This window comes from Vigna angularis, chromosome 2 (genome assembly GCF_016808095.1).
Source record: "Vigna angularis cultivar LongXiaoDou No.4 chromosome 2, ASM1680809v1, whole genome shotgun sequence".
In the NCBI taxonomy this organism is placed as follows: domain Eukaryota; kingdom Viridiplantae; phylum Streptophyta; class Magnoliopsida; order Fabales; family Fabaceae; genus Vigna; species Vigna angularis.
The window spans coordinates 8,966,482-8,987,574 of record NC_068971.1 but is presented as its reverse complement, the minus strand read 5'-3'; the positions used below and the strand labels follow the sequence as shown (position 1 = coordinate 8,987,574).

The 21,093-nt window shown below is 27.8% G+C and overlaps 2 protein-coding genes across 4 annotated transcripts; both read left to right on the top strand.

Moving 5' to 3' along the window:
* Positions 1-13,517: 13,517 nt before the first annotated feature.
* Positions 13,518-17,010, top strand: LOC108326817 (UDP-galactose/UDP-glucose transporter 2). Of its 2 annotated transcripts, XM_052873959.1 has the most exons (8): positions 13,518-13,755; positions 13,960-14,211; positions 14,620-14,648; positions 14,747-14,948; positions 15,209-15,451; positions 15,670-15,771; positions 15,871-15,978; positions 16,580-17,010. In XM_052873959.1, exons 2-8 carry the CDS (start codon positions 14,086-14,088, stop codon positions 16,841-16,843), a joined length of 1,074 nt encoding a protein of 357 aa, XP_052729919.1. In that variant the 5' UTR covers positions 13,518-13,755; positions 13,960-14,085; the 3' UTR covers positions 16,844-17,010. The 2 variants fall into 2 exon arrangements, with proteins under 2 accessions (XP_052729919.1, XP_017415879.1); XM_017560390.2 differs by having other exon boundaries at positions 13,518-14,211.
* A 1,458-nt stretch (positions 17,011-18,468) lies between these two features.
* On the top strand, positions 18,469-20,877 carry LOC108328178 (uncharacterized). Of its 2 annotated transcripts, none has more exons than XM_017561998.2 (3): positions 18,469-18,747; positions 19,627-19,838; positions 20,298-20,877. In XM_017561998.2, exons 1-3 carry the CDS (start codon positions 18,615-18,617, stop codon positions 20,679-20,681), a joined length of 729 nt encoding a protein of 242 aa, XP_017417487.1. In that variant the 5' UTR covers positions 18,469-18,614; the 3' UTR covers positions 20,682-20,877. The 2 variants fall into 2 exon arrangements, with proteins under 2 accessions (XP_017417487.1, XP_017417486.1); XM_017561997.2 differs by having other exon boundaries at positions 18,478-18,828.
* Positions 20,878-21,093: the final 216 nt, after the last annotated feature.

Here is a 21,093-nt window from a genome sequence, read left to right as displayed (position 1 = left end):
TTTATGGCGTTGGGCAGTATCAGAAGATTTTCTTTTCATGTTTGGAACTTCATAAGAGCTTGTTTGATTTGTATGATGTAACTATGATGAAATTATTTATCAGTATACATATGTATGATGGTTATAATGGGTTCTGTATGTGAGAATCGTTAACAAAAATGAAGTAAAGTGTGATTTGTCTTGAAGAAATGAATTCCATGTGGAAGTCACATTTATTCTTTAAGATATGCATTGAAGTAGGAACTCATATAGGAAGTTATCATGATATTCTACTGATCATTCAAACTCATATAGATAATGGATTAAGGGTTGAGAGGAGATAAGTAAAAAAAAAACATTTTGAAGTTTTAAAGACTTCTATAAGATTAATCTTGTGGATGGAGAGTTATCCATCATAAGTGCTAAAATTTTCTTGTAGTCTAATATTAATGGGTTATATCCAGATAATTGAATTTAGAAGCGACTCTTTTGATGTGACTTGTGTTTTAAAATGTTATGATTTTCTTAACTTGTCAATATTGCTTGTTTAATGATGATAACTTTTTTTGTATATTAACCTACCATTTTCTTGTTGTTGGTTTATTTTGTGTTTGTATTCTTCTTTTTCAATTATCACTTTACCAGTATCCGCAAATGAAGATACATGTTTAGAAGCCTCTCTAGATAGTAAGTAGTTAACAGATACTATGTAATAAGAGTAATTAATTTTGGTATAATGTTTGTTAGTTAGTGTGATGGAAACGTCGTTCATATATATATATATATATATATATATATATATATATATATATATATATATATATATATATATAATCTTATATTTTAGAAGACTCAATTAATATATTTTATATTCTGAATTATTTGTTTTGAATTTTATTATAATATATTTTATTTTATTAGTATTAAGCTAATGTTAGAATTATTAAATTATATATTAACAAAGTTAAAAAATAATTAAAGAATTTTTCTTTAAAAAATAATGAAATTATAAACTAATTAAATAGGTGAAACTGAGACTCCAAATTTTGAACATATAATTCTTTTTTCACAAAAACCAATCTCAAATTTCAGGAGTTCCCTTGTTTACATTTTTAATAGTAATCACTGTTATAAATAATGATTTTAAACTTCCATTAAAGAGATCAATTTCAGGAAGAATGTTCACGCACCTTCAAATGTGAAGCATTACATATGTATAATATAAAAAGTGTATTCTTTATAGTTTAACTTTAGTCCCAAATTTCTTGTATTTTTATAGTCTTACAATTCTAAACTAAAGTTATATACTTTATTTTAATTATACCACTAAATATCTAATTAACATGAGACTAAAGCATCGAAAATTATTTTCAATAAATATCATTTAAAAGTTTATATAAATTGGTCTTAGACTTAACTCTCTATATTAGTATTAGGGGTGGACAAACTGCCATACAGTGTTCTGCACTATTACAATCTATAGATAATTATAAACTATTTCAACAAAACTGCACTAAACTAAAAAATAGTTCAGGATAACTGAATTAAACTATTTTTTTAGTTCATACTGCATTACAGTTCAGTTTGCATCAAAAACACTCTTCTTCATATATTTCTCTTTCACGTTCAGTAATGGAAATAGACAAATGCAATGGTCAATTTATGCTTCAAACTAGCGGTGCAGAAACAACTCACAAAACTCTTCAATCCAATAATTCATCAAATCAAATTACCCACTGTCTTCTTTCAATCTTGTCGATTCTCACCAATTCGAAGGAGGGGATCACGTTGTTCTTGAGGCTGGATACGAGGATTCTGGGGCACCTATTAACAAGGTGAACGATATCAGAAACAACAGCACCTTTTGAGCGTAAAAATTGAAACTTTGGCGAAAGCCTCTCGTCAGCGTTGCATGTGAGCGTGGGTGAATCCATTTCTGTTGACGATGTTGTTGATGTAAGCGTGGGTGAATCCATTTCTGTTGAAGAAAGCGATGACTGAGTCGGGCTTTTGAGGGGTATCGAAGCTAACGTGTTTGGAAACCTTGAGAGTGGTTTGTGGTAAGAAGCCAAAGGTGTTTATTGAATGTAAATTGACGCTGGAGGGAAAAGAGAACCGATGACGAAACCCTAGAGGGCTAATAGAGGGAGAAGGGCGACAGCGGGATGGTCGACGGCGGGATGGGCGGCGGTAGGATGGGCGACAGCGGGATGGGCGACGGCGGGATGGGCGACGGTGGGATGGAAGAGAGCAACGAACCTTGGCAAAATCTGTGTGAGGTGCAGTGGTGATAAAGAGAGATTCCAACGAAGAAAGATGAAGAGACGAAGAAAGATGAAGAGACACATGTGTTAACTAGTTAACCATACTAAAATTATTAAGTTTCAGTTTTTTTAATCTGAACTGTAAAATAGTTTAATTAGTTTTTAGTAAAAACAGTTTAGTTTTTTTAAGTATAAAACAATACAGTTAACTGCAGTTCTCAAGTTCAGTTAGATGAACTATGTTCACCCCTAATTAGTATACTTCAACAAAAGAAGAACATTTTTAGGATTTAAAATTGTGTTTTAAGCACCTCCAACTATAATCATATTAGAAAACAACTTCCTAAGAAGAAAGAAAACTCATACCAAATTGTAGAATAAGGCATGTGAAAGTATAATTGCCTATAAGTAAATCATTAACCCTAATTAAGTTATTGGACATGAAACTCAAATTAGTGATTTTCAAGAAATATAAACCATTTGGTTATCTTCAAGCACCAATATGCACATTTAGTTTTTGCTTGAAGATAATAAAACTTTTCAAACACGTTAATTTAAGGAAGAATTAGAATCCCACAACCTAAGGCACTTGCATGTGCTTTGGAGGAGTTGACTCAAAGTTGGCAAACTCTAGAAGTCAAATCATCACATAACGTGTAGAATGGACTTATATTTAAATGTTAGTAATATTCATTCTCCAAAACTTCTAAATATTTTAGATTCCTACCGTTCTACATCTTTCAACTGTTTCTATTTACATTCATATTTTCATTTTTTTCAATTTATTTTTCAATCTTTTATTTATATTTTGTGTATTTTCTTCCTTTTTCAAACAATCTAATAATGAAATTTGATTTAAAGTGTTTTTTTGTTGCATTTTTCATTGAGGGTATGGTATAGTGTTGACTAGTTTTTTAATCTGAAAATTAATTAACACTACAATGGTTTTAGTTTAGTTTAGTTACTTTCTCTAATAACTTATCCTAAGCTTCTTTGATTTATAATACATAGTAAACATCAACTGAAGTCAGCCTAATAACACTCAATACTTTAGTGTTTTTTTTATTATACATATTGAGTAACTGTTAATTTTGATGAAATTGATTTTGAATCGTTCAATGCAATTACGAAATTTTAACTTTACTTGTTCCTGGTACAGAAACCTTTTATTAAAATTACAATAATTATTTTTTTTAAATAAATAGGGTCCAATCTATATACTCATACCCCTCTATTATTATTATTATTATTATTATTATTATTATTATTATTATTATTATTTAAACCAATTATCAGAATTAATTAAATTTAAGTGTCCAACAAAGAGAATTATTTAAGTTGAAACAATTTCTTTACAAACTCAAAGAAAGAAGTTATTTCATTTTAAATCCAAAGCAAAACTAACAATAAATAAAAATTGTGTTTATTGTATTTAATGTACATATTCTTTATTCAAAATCACACAAATGAGGGAGTTCTGATATGCTATAAATATTTATACATATTTATTAGAAAGATATCTTCTATTTACTTTTCTATACAAAAATTTTGATACTCATTTGAATGTTAGAAAATCTTTTATAGGTGACTCTTTCTTCATTTATCGACATTCATACTAGTACAAAAATAGCGTATAACGTAACCACTAAATAGTCAACGTTAAAAATGACCGATGATATTTTTGTAAATAATGCAATCATTAAACGTCGTTTAAAATTGTAATTGGACGGATATAAAACGTTGAATGTCTCAGCGCGTTAGACGTCAAAAGCTTAGTGAATTCAATCAAAATTCATTAACTTTATCTTAGCGCGCGAGACTCTCTTCTCTTCTAGTTTGACGACCATCACATATGTAATCTTTCTTTCATTTGATACAAATGCATGTTAATTTATGATTTTTGTTTGTTTTGACCGATTATTTTCGTGTTCTTGTCCTTCATAGGTGCATTCTGCTTTCTCTCTCACTGGTGACGACACTTTATTCTGACGAACCCACCTTTTGAAGGTTAGTTTTCGTTTTCGTTTTGAAGAACTTAATTGTTGTTGTTTTTTTTTTTAACTTGTTTGTTGTTGTTGTTTGGTTGAACTTGTTTGTTGTTGTTATTGTTTGATTGAACTTGTTTGTTGTTGGTTATTGTTGTTTGTTGTTATACTACACTACACGCTCATAGTTCATGCTTTATAAAATATCAAAAACTGAAATAGGTTGTTTTTCTACTTTTCAGGTAAAAAGGATCACAATTAATTAAAAAAAACAAAAAGAAAAATTGATTAACGTCGAATATTGACAAAATACGTCAATTTTTTTAAATTCGACGTCAATTTAACGTTGAATTTTTTAAATTCGACGTCAAGTCTCCCAATATGACATCGACCTCGAATTCGACGTGAAATGTCTAAAATATTAGACGTTATACGCTGTTTTTGTACCTGTGTCAATTAGAATTTCTTTAATTCACCGTAAAGTCACACTCCCAAATCTCATAAAAACCCGATTCAATATCACATTTACCAAATAAGAAAAATGATTTTATTTTGTTTATATATGTTTAATTTTTTTATAGTTCATTAATTAAAAAAAATAATTTTAAGCTTACATTATAATAAAAACTACTAAATATTCATTTTATATACAAGAAGTGTTTGTGGAATTTATTTATTAGGATTTTTAACAGCTACCATACGTAAAAACAATTACCAAAATTGGATTACAACAATAAAAAAAATTGCAAAATAACATCGTATCAAAAGCACTTGTAAATATTTAAGTAGTGAGTTAACTTTATATCACTACCTAAGTGTTTGAGGAGAGGAAAATTACAAGAAAATCAAGTTGCACTTAAGTACTTATGTTTAGATATAGCTACACTTATAGCACAAATTTTAGCATAAAGTGGTTCTATATTTTTTTGGTAAGAAATGATGCATATCTCGTGATCTATTGTTTTTCTTTTTTGGATTGAGGGATAATATTGCACCAATCGAGGACGTGACTGAAACGGAACACCACCCATATCATGGAAAAGATTAATTCATTCCATGCATACTTTTTATTTATTTATTAATTAAAACTCCATGCATGCATGCTATTCTATAATTATGCCAAAAAATGCATTTTAAATTTAAAGCTTTATGGTCACAATCATATCCACGAGTCTTCTGTGTTTCTTCTACTTTCACAAAGTGTCAAAAAAAGTTTAATGCTTAATATCTATTGTAAGTTTTCACATTTAATATACTCGTAAATCACATGTAGGACCAGTTAAATTTGACAGTGAATTTTTAAAGTTGATAATTAATTGCAAAAGTAGGTCGGAATAAAATATTTAAAGTACTGCAAGTAGATACAGAATTCAAAGAAATCCATTCATGTGTGATTAAAATATTGGATAATTTATCATGTGAATAATGTTTTAAATATTTTAAAAACCCTACAACTTTTTTTTCAAATAGGTTTGGTTACCTTTACTTAACTTAAGTAATCTAAATTTATTATATATGTAAGGAAATGGATACGCAAAAACTTTTCATTTTTTGAGTATAGTATCCTTTTATAGATAGATGCACTATATTTGTACATGAATGAGTGAAACAATATTGTAGTCATTTAAGATATTCTTATAATATCTTAGCCGTGTGGAAAATGGGAATTTGGTGAGTAAATGGGTAGTAAAGTGGATAGATATATATGATGGTTTTATCCTTTAAAAAGAAGTGAAAATGGGATACATTTTCAAGATAATATTTATATCTTAGTTCCATATTAAAAAAACTAACATGGTTTTAAATATATATTTTTTGTGATTTTTAATTGAGAATCTTATAAAATTAAGAATTTACTGTAAGTATAATAATTTAAAAAATTATAAGATTAAATAAGATATCTAATACAAGTAAATAATACAAGTAAATATTACAAGAAAATATTAGCTAAAAATTGACGTCAAAAATAAATAAGATTCATATAAACTTAATCGATATTTTTTAAATAAATACAAATATTAAAAGAAATAAGATTAGTATTGATTAGACTAACACTAAATTTAAAAAATAATAAAATTAGATTTCATTAATATTGGATAAACTAACACTAGTTTAAATAAATATTAAAAATAAATTAGATTGATATGGGTTACATATTAGCAAATATAAATATTAATTAAAATTATATCCCATTATATGAATATTAACTTTTGATAATTATTAAATATAAATTAAATTAACTAATATTATATGAATTTTAAAATTAAATTCAATGCATTTAATTTTATTATATATTTTATTTTAACTTCAAGGTAAAATCAATTTAACAACTGTATTTGTGTCGGTTATATGGCCAACTCTATTTATTTTATTAGTTATGTGACCAATGTTATTGTGTAGTAGTTAATTGACAATATCCCTATAATGAAATAAAGAAAATATGAAAATAATATATTAAAATAAATAATAAAACAAAATATATAATCATACTTATAAATATTTTTAACTGAAAACCCTAATCCCCAAAGGTTGAAGAAGGTTTCACACGAAGGTGAATTCAAGAATACAATTATACGACACTCATCACTTTCTATTTCGATCCCAACTCTGTTACTTTTTGGTATGATAATGACATAAGTATTTGAAAATGTTTTTTTAATATTTTCTTAGTATTTTTTTTTTAACTAAGAAGGATATTAAGTTAAGTTTATGCTTTCAGTATTATTAAGTTGTAGATTATAAGATAAATTGTGATATCAAAACTAATACATAAAATAAATTATAAGATTACGTAAAATGTAATTTTTATCATCTATTATAATTATAATACAAGAAAAGAAAATACTTAAAAAATTACTTTACTACCCATGTTATTTTATTAACATGTATTTTAAAAACAAATTCTTTAATCATTTTATATTTTTAATTTCTTTTTTATTTATATTTATTTTGTTACCACATATACACAATCATTTTATTTTTTTATTTATCTATTTTATTTTTTAATATTTTTATTTATATTTATTTTGTTGCTACATGTATACAAAATTTATTTTTATATTAAGTTATAATTTATGTACATAGAATTTATTTTTATAATAAGTTATAATCATACTATAACGTAATAATCTATTATAATATAAGAAAAGAAGATAGACAATTTACTTTATTACTTATTTTATTTATTTTATGAAATTTAAAATCTTCAAACCAATATCTAAAATACCAATTATATTTAATAGTTTAATTTAAGCAATAATAAAGTTTAGAAATATATGTTGAGACAATTAAAATTAATACTTAAATATACCACATCACAAAAATTCAAATTATTTTCATATGCCAAAATAATAATTTAATCATATAACTAACACAATTCAACTTACGATATGTAAAGTTAATTCTTTTTCATCAATGTAGTTGATCATTATAGATATAATATTTTACGTCCATTTCTTTTAAATAATGAATTGAAAATATACACTTTAATCCATAAAGATTATTTATAAGTAATCTTTTTATGTGTGTTCACATTTTAACTATTATTAAAAGCTTTTTCTAAATATTTTTAACATATTTATTATATTAAAAATGACTTATATTTAAAGTATTATTTTTTTATATACTATTTTTTCTTTTACGATAAACTTAGTTATGATTTCTTAAAATAATATATTATTTAAAAAATAATGTGTTTATTGATAACAATATATAAAAACAACTTTGATGAAATAATTGTCTTAAAAGTTTATCATTAAAAATATATATTTATCATTTTTATATTAAATAATAATATAAATACTTTTATTCTTGAATATTTTTTTATCTTTTTAGTATTTTATCTAATAAAAATTAGCTTTACATAAAACTCAAGGTCTTAAATAATTATATTTGAAACAAAATAAATTAAAATATTATATTAAATTTTCAATAAGTTTTTAAATGATTATATTTAAAACAAAATAAATTAAAATATTATATTTAATGATTCATTTAAAAGGTTAAAAATATATACTTGTAATAAAAAAATTACATTACTTAATATTATGATTTTTATTTTACTCAATAATTTATTTCAAAAGTTTAACAAAAATAATATGTAATAAAAAAGTATACTTCTTAACATTACAATATGTTCAGAAATTGATTAGATTAGTATAACAAAAAAAATTAGACGAGTCTATCAATATACTAATTAGACAAATCATTTCATTCATTGATTAAACAAATGTAACAAAAACATTAAACAGGTTTATCCATGCACCAATTAAATAACTCAAACAATACACATTAAACGAGTTTGTCAATATAATCAACACATAAGTATAACAAAAAACGTTAAATAAAATATTTCATACATCGATTTCACAAGTTTAGGAAGTAAATCACGTATCACATAAAAAGAGGAAGTTAGCAGAAAAGAGAAGAGTGACGACGAAGGTTGAGGTAGATAAGCTCCTATAGGTAGGATTTATGCGGGAAGCACATTATACTACCTGGCTTGCCAATATAGTGTTGGTTAAAAAGGCGCAAGTGAGAATTGATGTATGTGTATTGATTATACATACTTGAACAAAGCCAGGTGGTATAATGCGCCAACGAGAATTTATGTATGATAAGCTCCTACAGGTAGGATTTGTGGAAGCGCATTATACCACATGGCTTGCCAATATATTGTTGGTTAAAAAGGCGCTAATGGGAATTGATGTATGTGTATTGATAAGCTTGACTAAAGGAAGCCTATCCTCTATCAAGCATAAATCGATTAGTAGATTGCGTTGTTTGTCAATACAACCAGATCCCATGGCGATAACTGATAGAATAAAAATTGCCTTCACTATAGAGGATGCAAACTTCTACTACAAAGCATACCTTTTAGGCTAAAAAGAGTAGGAGCAACCTATCAAAGACTCATGACTTTGGTGTTTTGAGAGCTCATTGGACAGAGCGTCGAGGTATATATTTCCTACTTTAGAAAATGCATAATATCTATTTTGTTAAATATTATTTGTTCTTACGGAAACCTTTTAAGGTGATTGAAAAAACTAGTTCCTTCAATATGCAAACGTACATAGAGGAGGTCTACTTGTAAAAGATCAACTCAATAAAACATAAAGAATGTGAATGGAGAGAAATTTATGAAAAATAAAGAGAATAACATTTTAAATTATCATTTTAAAATGTGCACTTCAATCATTATAATTGAGATATTAATGTTAGTGATTATGAAAACATGACATTTATGATAATCCCTAAATATTAGTATTAAGTCCCAATATAAAGAATAGAGAATAACATTAATTAACAAGATATTAATCATTTTAAATTATCATTTTCAAATATGCACTTCAATCGTTATAATTGAAATATTAATGTTAATAATTATGAAAACATGACATTTATGATAATCCATAAATATTAGTGTTAAGTGTCAACACTCAATACTAATATTTATGGATTATCATAAATGTCATGTTTTCATAACTATTAACATTAATATCTCAATTATAATGATTGAAGTGCAATTTGAAAACGATAATTTAAAATGACTAATATCTTGTTAATTAATGTTATTCTCTATCCTTCATCTTGGGTTCACTTATGCCTATAAAATAAGAACATTCTTACAAGGAGTACTCATTCTCTTTATTCCTCATAAGCTTTTCTACACTCACATCTTTGTGTTTTATTGACTTGATCTTCTATAGGTAGACCTCCTCTAGGTACATTCACAAATCAAAGGACCTAGTTTCTTCCATCATCTCAAAGAGTTCCCTTATTTTTGGTAAGAACACTAGTTTTTATTTGGCTTAATTCCACTTTTGGTCCTCCAATTTATTTGGAAACATATCATTCTTATTTGGTGCAATTAAGTCTTATAGTTTTTTAAAATGATCCAATCAGGTTATTTTTGTTAGATTGACATTAAGGTTGTGTCTGTACATGTCATGTGTTAGTTTGTGGTATTTTTACTTTATTTTATTGATTTTTTTTTAAATTGTCATGTGTTAGGCCATTATCGTGTCACGTGGTAGTGTAGTGCCACATGTTGATACAATGTCACATGTTCTAATGCCAGTACCACCGGGCAATGTTTTGTATTCAATTTAGTCTTTATATTTGAATTTTTGACTTAATTTAGTCTCTTTTTTTTTAATGGAAGAATGTTGTCACTTTCCACAATGAGACCAAATTAGTAATTAAGCTTAATTAGGACTTATATATACATGCTAAAATATTTTTTTAAAATTTATTCAACATATCACTTCACCTAAATATTAACATTAATTTTATTTTATACATTTTTAATTTCAATAAAAAATCATATTTTAAACTTACTATATATTAATTAAAACAGGTAAATGTATTTTGTCACATTATAAAATAAAATTAATTTGAATATTTAGGTGAAGAGATTTGATATATAAATTTTTAAAAAGTTGTTTTAACATGTATATATATAAGTTGTAATTAATCTTAATTATTAATTTAGCTGGTATATTGTTCTATTTAAAAAAATTAAAATTAAATTGAGTTAAAATTTCAATTATAGAAAATAAATTGAATATAAGTTAATGTCACGTAATATTGACATTGACACATAACATTGTATGATGAACACATAACATAATCACAACCACGTAAAATGACAAAAACTTAATACGATCTTGACATTACAAATTTTTTTAAAAATCAAAAGAACAAAAAAAAATACTACAAATGACAAGTGATATATACAAAGTTAATGTTAATATAACGAAGATGACATAATTAAATTATTTTTAAAACTAAAAAACTCAATTACATCACATAAAAAATATAAATTAAAATTTTTAAGCAGAATACCAAAAGTGAAATAAAGTCTTATGACATTATGTTAACTAATTTAAAATTGAGTTTGTTTAAACTAGCGATTTATATTTATTATCGTCTTCTGTAAATTAAGAAGAATACAAGTGTACTCCATCCATGTCAACGAGTCTGTGAGTGATGACTGATTAACGAACAAAACGACCTTCTGAATCAACAATAATTAATTGCATAAGATAAATTATAATTAATCCATAATTTTGTTTGACTTCAAAAGCAGAATAATAGAAAAAGTTTCGAAAGCCATTTGTCTTTACAAAGCTTAACTTTTATTCAGTCTAATCCTTACCTACCACCAACATATGCTAACTAAAACATTTTTTCTAAACTTCATAGCTTTTTTCAAATGACTGTCACTCGCCGTTCTTTTCTTAATTTTATTTATTTTTTAGATTTATTTGAATTATTCACTGCTCATTTCAAGACAAGAAGCATCGCAAAATATTTAATTTTCGATTCGATATTTGTTTAGAGAAAATCTAATTGTCGAAAATAATATTACAATTATATCATATTAGTAGTATGGTGGTAATCGTAGTGACAATTATACTAATAGTGATAATAGTGCTAATAGTTGGTAGTAGAGGTTTTGATTACAAGTAGTACTTGGAGATAAAAAAGATAAGTTTCACTCACGAGTCAACATAATATGTTTTCCAAAATAAGATTAAATTAAAGAAAAAATATTTAAATGTGAATCAAAGTGAACTCATTTACTTAATGAATTTGAGTGAATTTGGGTTGAATTAAAAATAAATTAATCTTTTAATAATACTTCTTTATTAATTTTGTATCATTTTTTTATAATTATTTAATACTTCTAATTACGTAGATTTATAATTTCATATTTTTAAATTTTTAAATATTGTTGAATAATGTTTAAATGGTTTGAATGTTTAATTTATATGTTTGTGTAGGTTGACTCTTTAATTTTCAATTGTTATATTTATAATAATGTTGAGGAAATAGATTAACACTTTAATTCTATTATTGAAAAAAAAATCAAGTCAAATATACTTTAATTATATTATAAAAAATATATAAAATAAGTTGGAAGAACAAAATCTTAAATGAGTCAAATTATTAACTCATCATTTTATGATAGGGTAGCTCGAGTTACAAAATTCATTACTTGCAAATTAATAAATTCGGTTGACCCTTCTAATAGTAGTGACGGTAGTAATAACGATATAATATTTGTAATACATTTATATTAGTGAATGTAGTAGCAATAATTATAAGATAAATAAAAATAATGATTCTTTGACACACTTAAATCTTTTACATTCATTTGACATTACTCTTACTTACGTTTTTTTCTATTTTTTATTGAAAAAATACAAAAGTGTGTCATGCTACCATTACGTTTTCTTCTATTTTTTATATTTTTATGATCATTTTATCCTTATACTCTATGTCAAATGAATGTAAAAGTGTGTCATGCTACCATTATTCGATAAATAATAACAAATGTAATCATAATTTCAATTATTATAGTGTTAGTAGTAATGATAATAATAACATTGACAAATGGTAATGGTAGTAGTGGTGGTATTGAAATAATAGTGATAATGATAGTAATAATATTGATTGTGGTAGTAATATTAATAATGATAGTTGAAAATACAACCATGGTAGTTATAGTGGTAGTGACAATAATTATGATAACAACAGTGATAGTGTTAATGATACTTTTAATATTGGTAATTGTAGTAACATTTTTTCTCTACTACTATTACATAAGAAGGTTTTTCAAAATCTTCCATCAACCCAATTCAATCTGATTAAAAGTAAGATTGAATTGAGTTTTATATAAAGAAATGCAAAAAATAAACCTAATCCAATTAAATATTTTGTTAGTGGGTTGGATAATAAATTTATCTAAATTATATAGCCTAACTCGGAAACACTTTTATTAAAATTGTAATAATAAAACAAATTAATTTCTGTCCAAAAATGTATGCTTGAAAGTTTATTTTCATTATTCGATTGGTGAATTATAAATGGTTAAGCACAAAAGTTTTTATAATTAAACTAATTTATCATATTATTATGATGTAGAGACTAAAAACATATTTTTATGGCTGATTATAATAAATCAAATTCATTGACATGATGTATATTTCCGAAAATAAAATTTCTGATAAAGGAATGAATCATAGAAAAATTATAATAAAATATATAAAAACGGTGTTATAGTAATTCCTAATATGAGGTGTTTGTGAGTGGAACTCCAAAATGGCCAATAACCAGAAGTTACATTGGTTATTGGAAACTTGCACTTGTGAAGTTAAAACATAAGTAAAGAAAGGTACCCTCCAAAATCATTCCTATGTAGGACCTACCCTATATTTTTAGGACTATAATAATAAGACAATATTGTCATTATAATAAGAACAGGGGGCATGAAGTAAGGGATATATGCATGTAGCCCACATGACATAACTGCCCTTAACCCCAAGCTGGTCTTCTCCTTCTGCTTCTGCCACAATTTAATACTCCTAAGTCCTTTCCCATGAGATCAAGAGCGTCCCTTCATAATTCCGAATATTAAATCTTTCTCTTTCTTTTCTTATTTATTCAATTCCTTCCACCTTTGCTTGGAATCAACACTACATAAACATATATACTAGTACGTAGGAGACAGCTGAGATTGTGTGGGTGAATGAATGAATGCTCACATTTACACACACTACTAATACTCTTTCAATTTCTCTCTCCTTTTACTTTCTCTCTTTCAATCTTACATGCACAAAGTGGTGACCCCCTGCAACTTTCTTGCAAAGATTGGTCACTTATCAGATAAGTTTCCGTTTTTTTTGTGATCAAAATTCTATTTTGTTTTTCTGGGGTTGGCAAAGTCGACATGCAAGAGCAAGATTTCTAGGCTGGTTGATGGTTTGAGTTCCAAAGGTGTTGTCTTTTTGGTGAATTGGATTCTGGGTGTGGAGGTTGAATAGTGGACAGAGAAGGAGTGCTGTGAACAGATGAAGAACGAGGAGCAGGCTCGTAGTTTGTTTGGAATTTCACTCTCTGACCGGCCAAGATGGCAGCAATTCCTTATTTGTTCATCGGGGTTCTTCTTTGGATATCTTGTTAACGGCATCTGTGAGGTAGATGTCAAGATGGATCATATATCTGCTCTGTTTTCTCGCTTTTTTTGAATTCTTGAATTTGATGTTTTTGGTTCAACGTTTCTGCAACTGGGTTTCAGAAAAAGGGCTGAGCAAGGGGAGAAAGAAAAAAAGAATAGTTTTTTTAGTGGTAAAACGGATTTGGTTTCCTTTGATTTTGTACATTTCTTCTTTTTTGATCTTTCTTTTCTTTCATAATTGCTAGCCCAAAGATTATTTTTCAAGTAAAATGTTTTGTCGAAAGTGCCAAGATTTGTCTGCCTTTTGTTGTTCTCTCTGGATGTTTTGTGGGGACTTTTGTCTTCAATTTTGTTTCTTTTCTTTAGTCATTGGAATGAGAATAATCATGTTTTAATAAAGTGTTATCTCATTTGCTTTATTTTGCAGGAATATGTGTATAATAGGCTCCATTTTAGGTGAATGATTCACCTTGGTACTATTCTATTTATTACTGTTTTGCAGCTTTGAATGGGGTCTAACGGTGAAGTTGGTGGTTTGTTTTTACTTGTTTTAGCTATGGTTGGTACTTCACATTTGTTCAAGGGTTTGTGTACCTGTGTCTGATTTACCTTCAAGGCTTCACAAGCAAGCAAATGGTGAATTCATGGAAAACTTATGTAAAGCTCTCAGCTGTACTTATGGGCTCTCATGGCCTAACAAAGGGTTCTTTAGCTTTTCTTAACTATCCTGCACAAATCATGTTCAAATCCACAAAGGTAAGTAACAAAAGCCCATGAAAAGAAACTCTATCATATCCTTACTTTACCCATTTTTGAAGGAAACATCTTTGTATCAGCTACAGTTAAAACACCTCAAATGAGGTTTTATTCATTCTTAAGCTTGTTATAAAGGGAATATCAGCTGCAGTTCAATGATTCCAAATCTTGGTTTTTTGCCTCTAAAACTGTATCACCATGTTGTAGCTAAACCGAGCATTAAACATTGAAATGTAACTGAAGCAGTTTTTGTGTTATAGGTTCTGCCAGTGATGATTATGGGTGCCTTCATTCCGGGTCTGAGAAGGAAATATCCATTACATGAATATGTATCTGCAATACTTCTTGTAGTTGGTCTGATCCTATTCACACTAGCAGATGCACAGACATCACCGAATTTCAGTGTCGTTGGTGTTGTTATGATTTCTGGAGCATTGGTCATGGACTCTTTCCTGGGAAATCTTCAGGAAGCAATATTCACTATGAACCCTGAGACCACACAGGTGATTTCCTTCTCTTTCTGTACCTTCTTTGCGCCTTTCAAGGTGCTTGATTTTTTATGTCAATTATGTTGAACAACATAGATATATTTTAACTTCTCAGAAAATTTTAAATAACTTTTTATGTTCTTCTGATGTAATAGTTTAAGCCTCATAGGAACCATAAATATATATAATAGTAGCCTTTTAAGTTTCTAGTACTTTTCTCATTGTAAACACAGATGGAGATGCTCTTCTGCTCAACAGTAGTGGGTTTGCCTTTCTTAATCCCACCCATGCTTTTCACAGGAGAATTATTCAAAGCATGGACCTCATGCTCACAGGTAATTTTGGAATAAACACTACCCTTTTCCACACCAGTAACATGTTATGCTTTTTTTTTTCTTTTTTCTAAGCAGAATCACTTTTTCTTGTCCTTGCAGCATCCCTATGTGTATGGAGTTTTGGTCTTTGAAGCAATGGCCACGTTTATAGGTCAAGTATCTGTTCTCTCCCTCATTGCCATCTTTGGTGCTGCCACCACAGCAATGGTAAATTGCTTTCACATGATTTTACTTCCTTTTATTGGCATGTCAATTATTTTTGGACCATTTTACAGCTCCTAACATTAATAACCCCCATGTGAAAAAACAAACACACCAGGCTCCATGCCTTCTCACTCTTAAATGTTATTCAATGACCAAACATATGATCCTTTTGTATTAAAAAACTTAACTTGAATTGAAATTTGTTCTGACATAAGGAAAGATATTAGCATCACATTTCTTGACACTATTAATAGTATTAGGTGAAAGTCATGTGAGCCTTCACTAAATATGTGAGTTCCAACGATTCGCAGGATTTTCATTCATTCAACTGATTGGAAAAAGTGTTGTTTAGTTTATCATTTCATGAATATCAACTAATAAGACAGTGTTTTGGAATTAAGTATTAAGAGAGTCTGTTACTAGTCACAAATGAGATTAAATGAAAATGAAAATGAAAACAACATTTATTCTCACTCACCCTTTAACTTGATTCAATCATTCAGTGGTATCATAGATATATAAATAACCAGCATATGGGTGTTAGAAAAATTCAACTTTAATCACATTATGTGATCCTAACTTAGCTCATTGAATATTGTTGCAGATAACAACAGCAAGAAAGGCAGTGACATTGCTACTGTCATACTTGATATTCACAAAACCATTGACAGAACAACATGGGAGTGGACTTTTACTCATAGCTATGGGAATCACATTGAAGATGTTGCCAGATGGCAAATTCAGTAGCAACAAAAGGGTCTTAAGTTCTTCTCCAGGGGAACTCAGAGCAAAATCTACTGGTGATGAAGAGTTGGGGAATCTGCCGAATTCTGCAGGGGAAAATGATGAAAGGAGGCCCTTGGTCTAGCTTAATGTGTTCTAAATGAAAGTAATTTTTTTTATGTCATATTATTTTTAAATTCACAATATCTTTGTTATTTTCATGTCATGTGAAAGAAAAAGAAAATAATTTGATGTCCAAATTAGCATTTTATATTATTTTTTTAATGGAAAGTCTCAGATTTTATTGCTTTACTGTCAAAGCGCATTTAAAGCTTCTGTTCTTTATCCACTGTTGTTGTTGCTCAAATTTAATGATACTGAAACTGTTTTCTCAACAGTGAGATTTGACATTATAAGTTTTGCACCTGAATAACTTCAAAATAAATAAATATATATATATATATATAAATAAATAAATAAATGTATGTATGTATGGATAAGTTTATTAGAATTAAATTCTTAGATATTTTGTAAAGGACTTGCTTATTTCTATGAAAATGAATTGTTTTATTTGTTTTTTCTATATAAATGAGTTGATGTGACGCATATCTGAAAATGATTTTTAAATAATTGAAACTTATGAGCATATAAAAACAATTCATTAAAATTCTCTAGATTCCCTTAAATACACACAACTAATAACATGTACAGTTTTATTTGAAATTATGCGAAAAACTTTATGATATTTTCTAACGTCAAAACTTAATATGAAATTGCGGGTATAACATATTCAAAATAAATAAAAAACGTTCCAAATCGTTGTAATGATAAAATAAGTTGTTAATTGAATAATTAAAAAAAAAACATTTTGATGAAGTTTAATTCTACTTTTAATTCTTATATCTATAGTATATATTTATATTGAGTAGTTTAATATATTTATTTATTATCGTATTACTCTAGCAAGTTGAAATATTATTAATAATGAATATTTTATTATTCTTTCACATAGAATATTGTCCCTTATTTCTTAATTACATCGACTTAGTGTTATATTTATTATTTATTTATTTTGAGTCAAAATTTCATGTGTTAACGTGAGATGTAGTATGAAACCATCAAAATTGTAATATTTCCACAAATTAGTCTTTGAGAATAGTAAATTAATCTCTAAAATTATAAATCATGAATTAATTTACTCATTAATATTGTAAAGAATCAAATTTTTTTTTACAACAAATAAAATGATAAAAAAACATTTAAAAATATAAATTATCAATTAATTTAATTTTGAAGGTAACATTAAAACAGATTATTTAATAATTATAAAGCCTAAATTTAGGATTATTCAGAGTTAAAAATTTATAATCAGAAACAGTTTATCTTATTATTACAAGTATAAAGTTTAAAAGACTAATTTGTGTAAATATTACAATTTATACTTTAGAGGAGTATTTTTGCACAGATGAATTTTTCCCAACTAAATTGATTATGAGAATTTTAAGAATTACTTTATTATTTAATTAATTTTCAACTTACAATTTTAATAATTAAATTTGTAGTTTACTTTAAGTTTGAGTATTATTCTGAAAAGCCGAAAGAGCTATTATAACGAAATAAATAACAGGTGTGGTTTTCTACAGTAGTTTGCAGAAGAAGATAAGTGTTGTTGAAGATGAAACGGTGGGAATGTGGTGATGAATCATCATGGAAACGTGTCAATCAAACAATGAAAAACAAATCCACTCATTGCCAACGTGTTTCTGCAATTGCATGCATAGTGACACCAATTCAACCTTTCTCACCTGAATCATCACTATCAAAACTAGAGTGAAAAACAACTTCAATTTTTTACCACTCTGATACACACCACAAAGTTCCAAAACAAATACAAAAAAAGAAAGGCGTGATTTTTAATGGGTGAGAAAGGTGGCAGCAGTGGTGGCACCACCACAAGGCTCCTCCAGACAGCGGCGGAGGACGGTGGTGACTCAGACAGAAAGAGTAGTGCGAGACCAAGAGAGCCTTGGAAAGGAAAATATGTAAAGAGTATAGTTTTTGCAGGGCTTGATGCCATTATCACTTGCTTTTCTCTCATCTCTTCCATCAATGCTAGCACTAGATCCTCTGGTATTTATATGTCATTTTTTCTTTTAACTGTCATTAGGGTATTTGATATTTTTGGTGAAATTTTGAGATACTTTTACAAATTTTGATCCTTTAAGTTGGTAATCACAAGCTCAAGATGTGTTGTTATGAGCTCATATATCCTCTAAAATGTTATAAATATTCAAGTGTTTAATTAAATAAATTTATGCATGTTTGTGTTAATTTATGATTATTCATAATATTGATGTGATATTAACGTGTCATTACAATAGTAAATACTATTTTACATTTTTAACTGCTTAAAATTAATGTTTAACAGTAGATGCTTAATATCAGTGAATCTGTTTGCCTTTTAATCACAGTAAATCTAAAATGTGTTTGCTTTCAAACAGACACATTTAGATTATGCATTTAAATTTCATTTTCTTTTAAACAACTGTCACCTGTGTTTCCTTGTTGAATAGCTGAGCATAAAAGACCTCTTGATTATGTGATGGTGGAGGTAAACGAGATTTTCAGCATTTATATGCAGCTTTGGTCCTTTTCAAATTAATTTTTAGTGCTAAGATTGTATGATGGCAGCTTGTCCTTTTCGCAACAAATTACATTAATTTTTACAATGGAGATTATAGGATTTGAATTTAAGACTTAAGGCATTCCAATCACAAGGAGATTATGTTGTGTGGCTAAGGTTCTTGTCACTGTGTATGCATTTGTACATTCATGTTTGTCAGAAACACTGATACAGATCGTGATGCCATCGATGCCAATGTATAGAATAAATGCTATTTTAACTTATATGCTACACTCTAATTGCAGGGCATGTGCTGGTTCTTGGATTCTCAAACCTTGTGGCAGATGCAATATCAATGGGGTTTGGGGACTCTGTGTCTGCTAGCTCTGAGCAGGAAGTGATCATTGAGGAAAGGAAAGTGACAGAATGGGATGTCATCAACCAAAGGAAAAAGGAGCAATCAGAGTTAGTTAATCACTATCAAGCTCTTGGGATGGACTGCAATGATGCAACCATGGTATGGTATGCATGAAAAAAACTACAATTTGAAATAAAATTAGTGTTTCACATACATTTCCAAGTGTAAAATTCTATACTATCTACCTACCCTTTAGAAACTATCACAGATATTACTTTCAACTCAACTAATATAAAAACAAAGTTATCATGCACAATAAGGGGCTTACACTATTGGTACATGTATTATAAACAAATGCCAGAAACACTCTTTTTAAGACACTATTATCAGTTAAAATTTACTGAAAAGAAATTTCTTTGACAGATCTTACATCTTATTTAATGACTTTATCTTAGTTTGGTGGTTTTCAATAAATTTAACCAATGATAAAATGTTTGTTAGAATAAAGGGGAGAAATTTGTAACAAAACTTAGCTCAATCAAAAGTTTACTCTTTATATGTTAACTTGGTGCAAGGTTGTAACAAAACTTGCTTCTGAAGTGTGTTACTTGGTGCAAGGTTGTGAACATATTCACAAAGTACAAGGACATCATGGTAGACCAGAGAATGATGGCAGACAAGGGAGTGCTGCCAGCAGACCAAGAAGTGAAGCCATGGAAGAATGGCCTTGTGACCTTTGCATCCTTCATGCTCTTTGGCTCAATTCCATTGCTCTCCTTCATTATCCTCATACCATTCACAGACAATGACTCTATCAAGTTTGTTAGTGCTTGCCTAGCTTCTGCACTTGCCCTTGCTCTTCTTGGGGTGGCAAAGGCAAGGATTGCTGGCCAAAACATGTTGTTCTCTGTGGCTGTCACACTTTTCAGTGGTTCCATAGCTGCAGCTGCTGCTTATTTAGTAGGATGGATGCTTAAGCATGTGACAGGATTAGAGAGTTGATGAATAACTATAGTTGAATTGAATGGATCTGACAACATTTTTTTTTTTTTGGATAAATGTAGTTTTCATACTGGTACATAGGTTTAATATTTATATTTTGGAATAGTTTATGAACTTGCTATTTGTTCAAGCTCTTAGCTAACCTTTCTGAAAATGTTACTTATGATAAGGCAATATCTTTAGTCGAATTTCTGCATATGGGCCTATAATTCTTTTTCCACCCAAAACTAATCTTTACCAAATTTTATATAATAAAAAAAAAACTTCATTCATTCTTGAGAATGATAATAGAGTAATGCTTCATTCATTCTCTTTTAAGATATAAGTTTATAATAGAGTTACATTCTTTGATTAATTATTTTATAAAATTGCATCCTTCTTAAAATCAACTTAGTCTTATTTTCGGCGTTTA

Bases quoted from the DNA above. Each gene is read 5' to 3' on its own strand.
- LOC108326817 (XM_052873959.1), top strand. From the start codon at position 14,086: ATGAAGAACGAGGAGCAGGCTCGTAGTTTGTTTGGAATTTCACTCTCT. The intron at 14,649-14,746 runs GTGAATGATTCA...TACTTGTTTTAG, and splicing joins TATAATAGGCTCCATTTTAG to CTATGGTTGGTACTTCACAT. The intron at 15,979-16,579 runs GTAAATTGCTTT...ATATTGTTGCAG, and splicing joins GTGCTGCCACCACAGCAATG to ATAACAACAGCAAGAAAGGC.
- LOC108328178 (XM_017561997.2), top strand. From the start codon at position 18,615: ATGGGTGAGAAAGGTGGCAGCAGTGGTGGCACCACCACAAGGCTCCTC. The intron at 18,829-19,626 runs GTATTTATATGT...CTCTAATTGCAG, and splicing joins TGCTAGCACTAGATCCTCTG to GGCATGTGCTGGTTCTTGGA. The intron at 19,839-20,297 runs GTATGGTATGCA...ACTTGGTGCAAG, and splicing joins ACTGCAATGATGCAACCATG to GTTGTGAACATATTCACAAA.